Source organism: Perissodus microlepis, chromosome 18 (assembly GCF_051167445.1).
Source record: "Perissodus microlepis isolate ML-2025 ecotype Zambia chromosome 18, ASM5116744v1, whole genome shotgun sequence".
Classification (NCBI taxonomy): Eukaryota; Metazoa; Chordata; class Actinopteri; order Cichliformes; family Cichlidae; genus Perissodus; species Perissodus microlepis.
This window is the reverse complement of record NC_140478.1, coordinates 7,757,878-7,772,000: the sequence shown is the minus strand read 5'-3', so window position 1 is coordinate 7,772,000 and position 14,123 is coordinate 7,757,878. Positions and strand designations below refer to the sequence as shown.

Genomic DNA, 14,123 nt, shown 5'->3' with positions numbered 1-14,123 from the left:
CATGAACCACGGAAGCGTAAGTGACTACATGTGACAGCACACCACACTTTATCCACGGCAGCCCTGCAGAGATGAACCTGCCTGTTCGACAGAGCCTCCATCTGTCTGCGGCCCTGTAAGGAGCATCCACCGTACACCACACTTCATACCGGGTCCCACGCTGGTCCCTTCGGTCCATGCCAATGCCAACTCTGCTGGTGGGATCTATATTTACAAACAGCTGCCATGGCACTGGGTAGGGTACAATGGAAGGGATGAGAAATACTGCCTTGTATAAGCAGATTAAACAGTCACAGTCTTGGTGATTCATCAGATATTGTCTGAAATCAATCCCGCTCGCATACTCAAAGTGAAATACTGAGCCAGATTTAGACTATTTTATTTGGTCTTTGATAGAAATTTCTTTGTAAATAAACATTTGTTGCATTATACTAACAGGCATATAGAGGAACAGCAGTCATACAGCACACTAGAATAAAGAGATTTTTTTTTAAACATAGACAGGATGGCATGTGGAGCACAGCAGTGTTGAAACACTTAAGAACAGAAGCTTTTAGGTACTCTAGCACAGAAGCCCATGTTTTAAATGGCTACTTTAGAATTTTGCCACAAAGTATCTCCTATAACAAGCATTTAGACATTAAACAAAAAACAAAACAGAGCAAATGAATTCCTCAGAGAAATTATGTTTGCCATCTACTCTCATTTTCTTTTTGGTCCATTTGAACAATCATCTCATTTTTGCATAAAAGCCATCTTTTCATGCACTATATAAGGTTACAGATTGAAGCCTTTCTTTTCTCCCACCACCTCTTCCCCTTTTTTCTCTCAATCATTCTCACTTTGCGGCGCTTCAACCCTCTATCTTTCTCACAAGGGGAAAACCAGGAAGCCTGAGAATGTGGAGTACTTCCAGCCTCCCATCAGGTTGCCTCTCTCCAGTCTGAGGTAGGCCTTGTCGCCCTTCTCCATAATCACCAGGCCGGCATTGGTGGCTGCTTCTCTGGTCACGTCCTGGTCCCCGGCGAATGCCGAAATCATTGGCCAGCCGTTCACCATCAGGCTAACCTAAGAGATGGGAACCAGCGAGATTAAGAGAGTGATCCACTGGAACGACAGCTATGAGTCTCAGAGTCGAGTGGGCGTACCTGAATAGTTTGTCTATTGTAGGCCTTCACCACATGGAAGTTGAAGCTGTACACCCCCCTCCTTGGTGCCAGGAACACACTACTTTCTTGGTCAAAATGAGTGCCCACGTTAACCAAAATCTGAACAGACAGCAGGAAAAAGACGGGGGATGATAAAGTCACGACATGGGTCATTCTTTTCATCTGTTCAGATTGCTTACTTCCAAACTACTGAGACCTATTTTCATACATCCCTCCCTCTAAAATGTCCATGGACATGCAGCTTGTGCAGCATAATCCAACCATGTTTTCATCATGTGGCTTCACTACAGGTTCAATCAGGTAGCAATCAGCTCATTATCACACCCAATGGGAGAAGACACCTGACTACAAAATGATAGCACAGAGCCTTTTATGTGTGTTAATTTGCCCATTCTGTACTGTAAAAAATAAACCTGTCACAATTTGCCACAGTATGCTACAAATGGGCATAATAAACATAGATATCTGATAACTCACATTATCAAAGTAGATGATCATGGTGCGGTTGCTCATGTCTGTCGGCTCGTGGTTGGTCTGGCGGCTGGCAGAGAAGGCCACCCGACCCGAGCCAGAGCGCACCGACATGCCCAGGGCGTTTCCGGCGGGCTCGGACGAAGGCGTGGAGTCACACACTACCAAACATTTCCCCTCAAGGATGATGGGCTCTGTGTCATTCTGGCCCCTGGATCCCAAAGGTCCCCACAACAGGAGCATGCCCAGGAGGAGCAGGATGTCAGGGTGGACTGACCCGAGGTGCATGACTGAACCTGAGATTTTATTTTTTAAAGTCAAATATTTCTAATTTCTAAGGACAATAGTCACTCTGGGCAATCTGCAAAATAAATAAACATGCTACGGCTAAAGAAACACTCTATATCAGAACAGAAAGAGAAAGAAAACCTGTTTGTTTTTTTAATTTAGTCTATGTTTTCCAGGCAGTTTTGACTCAGATTGGTTTGCTGGTCATGTCTGTCAGTCTTTTCTTTCGAGTTTCCCCCTTTTTGACCCCCACACAAATCCCCAAATCTCTTCAGTGTCCTTTATGCTGTGTCAACAGGGTCCAGAATGACACTCAAAAAAAAAAATCTCTCGATATTTTCAAGTTGATGTCGTCAGCAAAAAATAAGCAGAGATGTAGCTGAGGAGGGGAAGAGAGGGAGAGACAGAGAAAAGATAAGGGGCGGCACGGTGAGTGAAGATCCAAGTCCGGGCTTAACGGTTGAAGACGAGGACGGAAAAGGTGTGGAAGAGAGGGAAAAAAAAGATGAGGTAAGACTTTGGAGAGGTGACAAGCGGGGAGGATGTAGGACCCAGAAGGGAATCAGAGAGAGAGAGATGGGGAACAACTCCACTGAGTGACCATCTGTCTGCCACACACGCTCGCTGTTTCTCCCACTTGTGCCTCTTGTTGCGCACACTCACACACGCTGCAGCCGCACGTACACACATTCATCTTCTCTGCAGGTTCGAAAGACTTTCTGTTGGTTCGGCTCACTGAAATGAGTAAAATGCCCCCCCCCCCCCCCCCCCCTCCCCCCACGCCTCCAATGCCATTTCAAAGTGTAGCATTTTTGAAATAACATCCATTTATCTGTGCAAAATCAGCAACAGGGTGAAAACATTTCCTTCTAAGCTTCAACAAAGTTATTCAGAGACAAATGCAACATATTTCCTCATTCAAGGAATTACATAATTCATTGTGCTATTCATCAACAGTGACTAAACATGATCTGACTACAAAATTATGAGATTATGAGAATAATAAAAGTAATAAACAGAGGATCACCTGTTCCCATGCAAAGGATCGTGTATTCCATATCTGAAGGACTGAAATATCCTTGTTGTCCCGCTCCTCTGTCACATTAATTCACAGCATGGCTGATCACAACCAAGATAGAGACTGCTCTGATCTCTCTGTCTCCCTGTTCCTTCCCTTCTCTCTCTCTCTCTCTCTCCCTCCTTTCCATCTGCTTCGTTCTCACCCTTTATGCTGCATCCGCCCACTCACGTTTACAGTAATATAAAAGATAAATAAGTGTGAGCAGCTTCAAAGAGCAAAGTTAGCAAGTGAGTGGCAGTTTTCTCCCCTTCCCCCCCCTGTAATTCCCAAACAAAACATTGATCTCCTCACAAGAATCAGAAGATCCTTCACCATCTTCAAGACAGCGAGATTTATTTCCAGGTCTTTATGCATGTGGTAAATAGAGCTGGATTCCTCGATCCGCAGCACCGTTTGATCCATAAAGATGCTGCTTTTGTGCTTTTCTTTGATCATGCACTTAATGTCTAGACACTCCTAGATACAGACAGGAAATCACAAAACAGAGGTAGAGCTTCAGAGATGTTTAAGAAAGGCTGGAGTGAGAAAAAGGTTCAAGTTTATCTTATTAATATCAGCCAAACAAATTTCCAGCTTTTCTATAACTACATTACTTTATAAACAAAGGCCATCCTTATTTCTAATTGCTGTGGAATCAAGGTGCTGAACAATGTAACTAAAGTAACTAATTACTTTTAGAATATTGTAACTCATTTACTAACTCAGTTACTTTTTTGAAGTAACTAGTAACTATAATTAATTACTTTTTCAAAGTAACTTGCCCAACACTGGAAATGAACATAATTGGTCCCCTTTAAAATGAGCCTTTCCATCTACCGTAGTGTTTAGGGAAGTATCAAATTCCCTTTGGGTGTCTTCTGGAAATGTTTTCACATGCCAGCTGATCGCAGCTTTAGAAGACACAATTTTGTCTCTTTGGTAAGGAAGAGGTAAAGCTCTGTTTTAGAGCAGGAAGCAGAGAAACAGCAGCTCATGGCAAAGACTCCAACAGAGGTTTGCGTAAGTTACACAGACGGGGAAAAAACAACAGCACTTTATTTTGGAATGGCCAAAACAGCACAGAGTTCATCATCATCATCCTCCTAGCTGTCCTTTTCATCACATCAGACTTTAACAATAGTGATCCGACTGTTGAGCTCAGCTTTGTAGAGTCCAAAGCCCAGGCACACCGGCTGAGTAAAGGTGGTGGAGAAAGTGTGGAGGTGGATCAGGTTGTTAGACGGTCCCACCTCTGAGTAGGTGATGGTGCCTGAGCTGTAGTCCACGGCTACAGCAACGCGGTTCCCAGTCATTTGGTATGTGAGGCGGGTCTTCCTGCGGTTGTGCCAGGCAGCTAGCTTTTTATCGTGCTGCTGTGTCAAGCTCCATGAAACCTACAAGGGGTTTAATCAAGGAAGATGTTTTCATTTCAGCTGAAACTTTACTATCAAACAATTACTGATGTGGGGGAAATTGATCTGGCGATAATTTTAGTAACTGATTTATATTTTAAGTTGAGCAAAAATCACTGCAGCGTTCCAAGGAAGTATTGGCTATATCTTAAATTGCATGTGGTTGACAAGGAAGGTATCACTGTAAATGTTCTCATCCTTCTGCAAAATGTGCTTTGATCACTGACGGTTAAATCAGGGCAGTGATATTAGTAAAAAACCTAAACATAAAATTAAACGTACACATAAGAATAGACTAGGAAAGAATAGAACTGGAATACAATTGTTGAACTGCTTTAGTGCACCAGAGGAAAATAGAAAGAAGGTTCACTTTTCAAGGGCAAATTTACTGTTTTACTCTGACTGAATGAATGATGAGGAAAAAATCATCTTTTTCACTGATGCCAAACAGACTGAGAGATGTCAGGGACAGGCATCAAACAGAGGCTCCTGCTCATTCTATTAGTTAGCAAAGAAAACACAAAATCTAACACTGGAACGAGTGTGATTAACCACTCTGGCTCTGCGGCACACTTGTACCTTGTTGTTCCCAAATGCATTGCCTTCTTTGCCCTTCCGTCCAATACTTCGGTAGCAGATGCCCACATCCCAGAATCCCTCGGCTTCCAGCTCCCAGTAGTGAGTCCCAGAGGAGAAGGTCTGGACGGTGAGGACCTGCGGCCAGTGGTCGAAACGTTCGGGATGAGCAGCGCAGGGCAGGCGGTTTTTAACTCGTGTAACTGAGCGCAGGTCATCTGAGATGCTCAACAGAGGATGAGCTGCGTTTGTGTCCAGACTCAAGGGACTGGTTACTGCAAGGAGAGAGATAAATCTTAGTTACTTTCCTCGTAGTACTTAAACTTGTTTGCCCATTTCTATGGAGCAAAACAGAACTTTTAAAATGCAAAACAGAGATTTATAAATATATGCTTTTCAGCCACACCTACATCCTCAATTGCTGTCACCTTCATTTTGTCCCCACTGCGTTACATCTGAATAAATATATTTAAACTTAAACGCTACAAACATGATGTTTCCAACTTCATAACCCAAAGAAGAAAATTCAGGTCATTAAACTCATACTTTTTAACATAAACATCATCTGCTATTTATTCAACACATTCATAGATGGTTCATCATGGTTTTAACTCCATTGATGATGCTTTCTTTATTTAGCTCAAGGCAAACATATTTAGAGTTGAACTGACTCTGATTTGCTATTCTGGACTCAAAACTGAGTTTCTCTTCCCAGGATTAGAGGTCAGCGTTAGACTCAGAGTTTGTTAAACAGATTGCTGGTGTATTCAGCTTCATGTCTCTACCTTTGTATTTGTCTGTGCTCCTCTGTTCCCCGCCTTTGTTGATCACTATGTTTGTCTTCCTGTTTTTAGTGCCAGCTTAGATTTTGTGTCCTTATTTGGGATTTTGTTGTCTGCTGCTTTTGAATTTGCGTAGACTCTTGTAAGTTACCAGCAGCATCTTATTAAAGCTTTTGTTTTGTTTGCTCAAGCTGTCAGTCTCTGAGTGTCGGCAAGTGTGTCCTCCAGTGAACCATAGAAACCAACTGAGAAAAATTTGCTAATGACATCTACGTGTTAATGAAAACACCCACAAACACATTCTTTAGGTTTTATCAAACATGAACTCCAAACAATGTCAAGAAAAATCAGGTCGTATAATAATAATGGATTGGATTTATATAGCGCTTTTCAAGGCACCCAAAGCGCTTTACAATACCACTATTCATTCACTCTCACATTCACACACTGGTGGAGGCAAGCTATGGTTGTAGCCACAGCTGCCCTGTGGCCAACACCAGTAGGCAGTAGGTGAAGTGTCTTGCCCAAGGACACAACGACAGAGAGCCCAGGGATCGAACCAGCGACCTTCCGGTTACAGATGCGCTTCCCTGAGCCACGGTCGCTACAGAGGTGTTACATAGTTACATACATAGAAGACTGCTTACGGTCCATCATACCAAAGATGCCATTGGTCGGTCCTATGTATCTATCTATCTATCTATCTATCTATCTATCTATCTATCTATCTATCTATCTATCTATCTATCTATCTATCTATCTATCTATCTATCTATCTATCTATCTATCTGACCTTTCACTTCTAAGTTGAATATGTAAATGACTGCACTCTGGAGCCTCACCTTAAGACCAACAGAGCATTATTTAAATGCCATTTAATTTTTGATGTCTTCTTACAGCAGGATGATGTACCATGTCACTCAGAACTCAGATCATCTCAAACTGGTTTCTTGAACATTACACTGGAATTCAAATGGCCTCTACAGTCACCAGATCTCAGTCTAACAGAGCACCTCCGACATGTGGGTTAAGTTCTGAAGTTCAACAAGAAAGCTAACAAGCTTCATTCCCCAAAATGTCTAGCTATTCCTTTAAAATCATTAGCGGGGCAGGTAAGTGTCACGCATTCATTCCACTCACAGAGTTCCCTCTTGAGGTCACTGAGACAGCGGAGGGTAGCAGTGATGAACTCGCGGTACTTGTGCTCGATGTCCTCCAGAATGTGCTTCCTGTCTGCGCTGATGGGATCAGGGATGTAAAGTTGACTGTTCAGCTCAGCTAATAACCTACAAATCAAAAGCACAAATGAAATAACGCCTTTATTATTTTGTGTTTTTCATTGTTTCTCTATCTCTCTTTTCTCTCGAGCTTCCACTGTAATAACACTCCCTAACATGACAACCCAAACACACGTCAACATAACACAGCTCAGGACGAGTCCTAATTCAGTCTGACTGGTTTGTTCTGGACTTACTTTGTGTCATCTGACTGAAAGGCCTGCGAAAAGAAAAGTCAAGGACAGCTGAGAAAAATGCACCAACAGAATGAAAAGCAGCTGTCTGTGTGAATGTGGATGTGCTCAGGTAGATTTTTTTTCTATAAATTCCTACATTTCTACATTTTTGCATTTTCAAATTGCCCTAATATGTAGCCATGCCAAATGTGTGATCTGCCGTAAAGCTTCACTCTCTGGCCACTGTGTATATGTGTACGGTATTGCAGCATATTCCAGTCAGGACTACAGTGGTGGATTTCCTTGGCTAAAAATGATATTCTGCAGTCGCACAACAGTTAATCTCCCAATCAGAGATTGGACTGGATCGTTACTGAAAACTGGTGCATCCTGTCTTAAGCTATAATTTAGTTTCGTTTGCATGACCTAGTTCTGGAAAAACTTAATGCTACACTCACCCAGATGAGCAGGAAAGGGTCTGTCTCTGACAGCAGTAAGGCCAGATAGTGCTGGATTCTTAGGGTGTGGTGCATGTGGTCCCTCACTTTGGAGCAGTCTTCATGCACACGATCCATGACCTGCTGCCTCTCCTTCTTGGTGATGTCTCTCAGTGCCACCACCAGCTTGTTGACCTGGACTTGCAGGTCTGAGCCCAGCTGCTCCACCTGGGCATCATCCTGCCTCAGAGAATCCTGGAACCAATGAGGACAGAATACTGGATCGCTGGCAGATCAGTGATTGAGACGCAATCAAACCACATGACTTGTGATTTTGGTACGAACAGCTTTATGAGTCATTAGATTTCCTTTGCACAGATAAATATGTGTACTCACTGCCATGGTGGAATCGATGTTCTCACGCTCTTTGAGGATTAGCTCTCCATCTTTCAGTTTTTCCTCTGCTTTTATAAGCAGTGTCTGAAGGATGACCTGCAAAAATCACCCAGTAGGTATTACAGCAACCACACGTTAACATAAAAACATACATTAATTGATTATCCATCCAGCACACCTTCAGATCATCCTCCACGTGCCTCAGTGCTTTCACTTTGTGCTGAGCGTGGCCTCCTTCCAGCAGACAGTCGCCACACACGTACACTCTCTCATCAGCACAGTAGTAGCGGAACAGCTCTGTGTGCGCAGGGCACCTTCGCTGGGACAGATCGCCCAGCGGATTCACCAAAAGGTGGGTGCTAAACACCGGTCTCTCAAGATGAGGCCGGAGATGTTCGGCACAAAGCGACACTTCACACCTCAGGCAGGTCTTAACTGCCAACGGCGGTTGTCCTTTCTCTGCCTCGGGAGGGCAGCAGTCGCACAGCACTTCACCGTGCTCCTCCTGACACTGGGGACAGGTGAAGCGACCTTTTCCTTCACCCTGGCTGCTCCAAGCCTCCCGGACACAGGCAGGACAGAAGCTGTGACCACAGGGCAGGGGCTGGGATTGGCTGAAGGTGTCTCGGCACACAGAACAGGTCAGCTCTTCATCCATGGAGGCCATCGTAACAAGGATACTATAAACACTGGTTTCATACAACAGGACGAAAACAAATAAGCACATTGATTAAGCGGCAAACACACAAAACGTACAAATATCAACAACTGTACATACTAACATGTTTGTGTGATGTATAAGAAAGACTAACACAAGACAGAACCACACACAGGCAGCGCTGGAATGGTGACAAGCTGGGAATGCTTGTTTCACTCCAACTGTGCACTCAGACCAGTAATCCTGTCTACTGGGCTTTTGCCTACTGTGCTCTATGAATAGATACTTCAGAAAGTAAGCGGTTTTACTGAGAAAACATGCTGAAAGTGTACAAAAATATCAGAAAGGCCTCATCCACTTTTGTCAGGGAATATATCAGCACAACTAAAAGTGCTAGAAATGACATAGAATACCAAAAAAAAACCTTCTTCTTCTTCTTCTTCTTCTTCTTCATTTTTTTACAATAATATATACTATCAGATATTTAAAACATTATCAAATGAAACAAAGCAATTATCTAATAAACCTAGGTATAATATATAGTGGTTCCTTTTCTTTAAAATAGTAGCAAAGGTGTTGTAACACTGACTGTAGACGAGCATTAACTGCACTTAGACTGAAGCTGTTGCAGTGGAGGGATCAGGAGATCATCTGACACAGATGGCTGGCTTAGTTTCCTTTACACGTGCTCTTCTTTTCTGTATTTCCCCCAAAACTTTAATGTTTTAACTAACAACTATGTATCATTAGAAATTACTAAAAAAAAAACACAGAAGTGTCATTCCTTACCCGTTAGCTTCCTAGTGTTTGCAGACTAAAGCCATCTGTGAGTGCGTGAGTTGTGTGCGATCAGACTGCCGATTGGAGGCTAATCCCAACAGATTCACTGCACTCAGAGAGGTCAGCTGATCCTGAGATGGGAGGAAGGGCAAAGGTGGGGGGAGTGGGGCAGGGGAATTGATTAGGTAACTCTGAAGACACAAGATTTAGGGTTAGAGTTTACATCATGTCCCTGCACATTTTAAAACATGTCAGCGTCACATAAAGCGTTTCCTCTCTAGCTGTCCTACACCATGTGTGTCCCACATGTCCAACGCTTTCCATACGTTTGTTTTTTGTCATTCAGAAGCAGAGCTTTGCTTTACCTGATTTTGTCGGGCCAGTGAACTTATAACAGAGGTTTGTTTTTTTTTGTTGAAACATGCATGCATGCATACTACTGTATTTTCCCATCACAATTAAAACTATCAACGTGAACCATTCAGTCAGTGATACTGGGGACAAAACAAACAATATATGCAGCAAGCTCAGAAGGGCGAGGTATTTACCTCTATATTTAATTTTTCTTTTTGTCTTAAGGAATACAAATATATGTGCGTTATTTGCTCTTAAACACAGGTCTTCAGCTTTACACAAAGTAATTTTGTTTTATTTCTGCCAACATTTCCATGCACAGACATGAGAAAGAAGACCTTGGGGTTTTTTTTTTCTTCTTTTCTTCCCCAAGCCTTTTTTACAATTAAAAACACGACCTTCAGAATATTCAGTATAGAAATGGATTGGGTTGGATTTCGGCACAAAGATGCGGTGCACAAGGTTGTACACAGAAAAGCAAATAATCACAGAACTTTTGTCAAGGGAACATTTTTGCAATTTTTCTCCTGGCATCTCTGATGAAAAATCTAAAAATGTGGAGGAAGCTTCCTTTATTGAGATCTTACTGTAATTTTCATGCTTTAACAGACACCTCTAAGAAATGTGCACTTACAAGAGCTGATGACATCCATTTTTTTCCATTATAATAAAGGTTCAAAATTTCAAAGACCTGCCACATCCATTCAAGAAACACAAGCCACAGTCAGATACAAAAGCCAATTAGCTCCTGAAATATTCAAATGTTATTGTTTTTTAATGACAATGTAACTTCATAGAATTAGGCATGAAGCTAAGAGTTAATAAATAACAAAAAAAAAACTATTTTGTTATTTATTAACTGACTTAACAGTATGAGTAATTTGAAAGTACAATATCCAGGACTCTTCAATCAGTAATGTTTCCTAAAATCATAGGATGTTTTGGGTCTTAAAACCATCAGACGGGTGATAATGCTCGTGCCCATGTGGTGCTACCATAACTGCGACTATTCTCTGGACCCATGGTTAAAACAAATTCTGGCCTCAGTGATATCCAGCATGTAGTAGGTTCTGAGCAGCAGAGGCCTTAAACCTCCCCTAATAAGTTTGGGTTCTCTGCTGCGGCTTGCCAGGCTGCATGGTTGCCGGGATGGATAGTGTGTCTCTCAGGCTGCAAACACTTTTCCTTCACTGGTTTGTGGTTTGAAACTGGCTGTAGGTGTGAATGTGAGCCTGAATGGTTGTCTATCTAGTGGGTTAGCCTTGTGATAGACTGGTGGCCCATTGGGGTGTACCCTGCTTTTCATCCACTGCCAGGTAGGATAATTTTCAGCGCCCTGGAAAAGTGGTTAGGATGGATGGATGGATGGATGGATCATAAAGGGCTCTTTATTCACTAGACTCTTAAGAGTAAAATGGTGCATCCAAAACTCACTTTTTTAACGTAAGTCTCAATGACAAGGCAAGAGGATCAGAATGAGGTTGTTAGAGTAGTCAAGCATAATCCCTGAACTATGGTAGCACTCACTGTCTCTTTACCTTTATTTGAGTAAGGACATGTAGGTATTTACGAGGTCCAGCCAGACCACCATTATCCCATTTTCCTTCTTTTTGGAGAGTGGTATGAATGTAAAGGTGTCAGGACGGTGCTCAATTGGGCCCCTAACAACAATAAAAACAAATATCTTCCCCTTAACACTGAGTACTGCGCTCCCTTTACAAACTAAGGTATAATGCAATCTAGATAACAGGAAGTGATGTGAGCAACACAAGGCAATGTGAAGCAAATGAAATTTGATGTTTCTATTTTTCAACTTTGTATCATTCAAGACACTGGAACAGTGAATGCCTGCAGTTGTTGAACTAGAAAAATGAAATATTTGCAGCATGTGCAGCACTGTCATTGTTATAAAATGTAAGCCGTACAGGTGTGGCCTTTCACTACCAGAGGTTGCAACAAAGCAGAGAACTGTCATTAACGAGCTTCATTAGAATAGATAGAATAGAATAATCATTTAATTGTCCCACAGGGGGGAATTTGGTTGTACAGACAATTACAGACAAGAAGAAATTATATATCATAATATATCACACTGACTAATAATCTAATCCTCCTCGTGTGTGTTTTTAATACCAACATGATATCTAGCTGTAGACAAGTGGAGGAAAGAAAACGCAGCAGATATTCACTTGCCCTTCCGTTGTGACCACTAACAGCTACCGTGTATGGTCTTTTGTTGAGTTTGATTTCCAGAATTTATTCCTGCTCCACAGCTAAATATGCATACAATAACACATAACATAATTCCCAATATGCATTTTGTATTTAAGTTTTTATCTTTGCCATAAAACTGCTCCTGTCAGATGTCATTCAGGTCAGGACCACAACTGTCTTAATCATAAGCAGAATTTTTAATAGCGCACACTGATCTGACCTCCAGTTTGGTTTTCATGCTACTGATTTCTGCAGAGAAGTATTTCACCATGGCCTGCCCAGTGTGGGACTGCACAAAAACTGCAATGGTATCCACCCTCATCTCATTTTCTATTTGGATACTTTCACTGGTCTACTTGACTCTGGATCATGTCTTCTTGACCAAACCAGATTCTAGTTGTCACCGTCCTCTGTTATCTGCCTTGCAGGCTTATTTGTAGCCAGATAGAAAGTCTTTGACAGAAGTGAAGCCATAGGGGGTTATAGGTTTGGTGGTGGCAGCAGACACAATTTTGTTCTTTGTCTACCATTTCACAATCTTCTACTACTCTCACAAAGGGGACACAGCCTCAGAATCAATAGGCTATGTGAATGATTCCTCTGGTGGTCTGACCTGCACTCCGCTCAATCTAGTGAGCAGTGCTTGGTTTCCTCCCCACACGAGGCTGGTGTAACTAAGGTCCTTCTACCCCAGTTGCTCAGATTGGCCAGGCAGCCAGCTCTATGAAGAGTCTTGGTGGTTCCCAACTTCTTCCATTTACAGATGATAGAGGCCACAGTGCTCACTGGGACCTCCTGCTGCAGATCTACCCTTCCCCAAATCTTTGCCTCAATACAATCCTGTCTTGAAGATCCACAGACTTTGGACGTCATGGTTCAGATTGAGCTCTTACGTGCACTGTCAACTATAGGACCTTATATAGATGTGTCCAATCAACTGAGTTTACCACAGGTAGACTAAACTGACAGGTGATCAGTGGAAACAGGATGTACCTGAACTCAATTTTGAGTGTTTGTTTGTTTCTGTTTTGTTTTGTTTAAAAAGATATTGTAAACTCGTTCAGTATCTAATTACGTAGCACTGGTATTCTTTTTTAACATGTCTTTGAGAGACACCTAGTGGCTTTATTGCTGTAGCACACAAACCACCGCACCTGTCTGCTTATAGGGAGACATTCTTATGAGTTAAGACAATAATCAATATCATGACAGTAATACAAATAAAAAATGAGGCTGCTGGCACAACTACATCATTAGCTGACAAAATAAGTGTTGTAATGCACAAAGAAACTCACAGCAAAAGCTTTTTACACTGTTTAACATTACTATAAGCGGTGCATAAACAGACTGGGGAATCATTCATATTTTCTCATAGGGGTCACCAAAGAAAGATAAATTGCCTGTAAATACTCTGGAGGAGACTAGAATTTTTCTTTATATCATCACTTACTTCTACTGATTTTCACATTATTGTCTCCAAAATGAACGAAATATAATGATAGAGTGGCTCAAGTAGGCTGCTCACTTTTTCTTTTTTTGATAATTCAATACAACATTAGTCTGTGGACTACATCTACAGAGATATCTAACCTTGAAAAAGAAAAAAAGAAGAAATCATTATCCTCCTAAGACCCGAACTCTTCCACGGCATGCATTTTTAATTTCTCTTTGATATTTGGGCTGATTGGGACCCGATGATTGTAAAAACAAAGAATTACCAGATTTTTTTTTTTTTTTTACCTGATTTTTGTTTCTAAGAAAAATGAGAGCCACATATGAGGATATTCGTTTAAAATTTCGATAGAACAGTAGCAGTATAATGTCCTCGTAAGTGGATATCAGGCCCCTGTAGAGCAAAATTGAGTATTTTGGTCTAAATAACCCAAAATGTGATGTCCACATATGTGGACGCCAGGTCCTATAGGAGGTTAATATGACTCAGTAGTGGTTGTTATTTTTATCAATGGGAACCTCTGTCACCCGCGCAAATCTTAAATCCTACATGGATTCATGTCTGCATCAGAGGTGTGCGCGCTCCCGGGCCTGCACTCCTATGTGACATGCACACTGAGA

At 41.9% G+C, this 14,123-nt stretch overlaps 2 protein-coding genes across 4 annotated transcripts; both read right to left on the bottom strand.

Annotated features, from left to right (window-relative positions):
• Positions 1-363: 363 nt before the first annotated feature.
• On the bottom strand, positions 364-3,114 carry cbln12 (cerebellin 12). 2 transcript variants are annotated; one of them, XM_084912963.1, is made up of 4 exons: positions 2,956-3,114; positions 1,647-1,936; positions 1,149-1,268; positions 364-1,068 (listed from the first exon to the last, which is right to left on the bottom strand). In XM_084912963.1, exons 1-4 carry the CDS (start codon positions 2,984-2,986, stop codon positions 871-873), a joined length of 639 nt encoding a protein of 212 aa, XP_084769089.1. In that variant the 5' UTR covers positions 2,987-3,114; the 3' UTR covers positions 364-870. The 2 variants fall into 2 exon arrangements, with proteins under 2 accessions (XP_084769089.1, XP_084769090.1); XM_084912964.1 differs by having other exon boundaries at positions 1,647-2,307; positions 2,956-3,113.
• A 913-nt stretch (positions 3,115-4,027) lies between these two features.
• trim110 (tripartite motif containing 110) lies at positions 4,028-9,608 on the bottom strand. 2 transcript variants are annotated; one of them, XM_084912961.1, is made up of 8 exons: positions 9,492-9,608; positions 8,223-8,733; positions 8,045-8,140; positions 7,670-7,903; positions 7,233-7,255; positions 6,899-7,044; positions 4,980-5,251; positions 4,028-4,382 (listed from the first exon to the last, which is right to left on the bottom strand). In XM_084912961.1, exons 2-8 carry the CDS (start codon positions 8,709-8,711, stop codon positions 4,113-4,115), a joined length of 1,530 nt encoding a protein of 509 aa, XP_084769087.1. In that variant the 5' UTR covers positions 8,712-8,733; positions 9,492-9,608; the 3' UTR covers positions 4,028-4,112. The 2 variants fall into 2 exon arrangements, with proteins under 2 accessions (XP_084769087.1, XP_084769088.1); XM_084912962.1 differs by lacking the exon at positions 9,492-9,608 and adding an exon at positions 8,827-9,173.
• Positions 9,609-14,123: the final 4,515 nt, after the last annotated feature.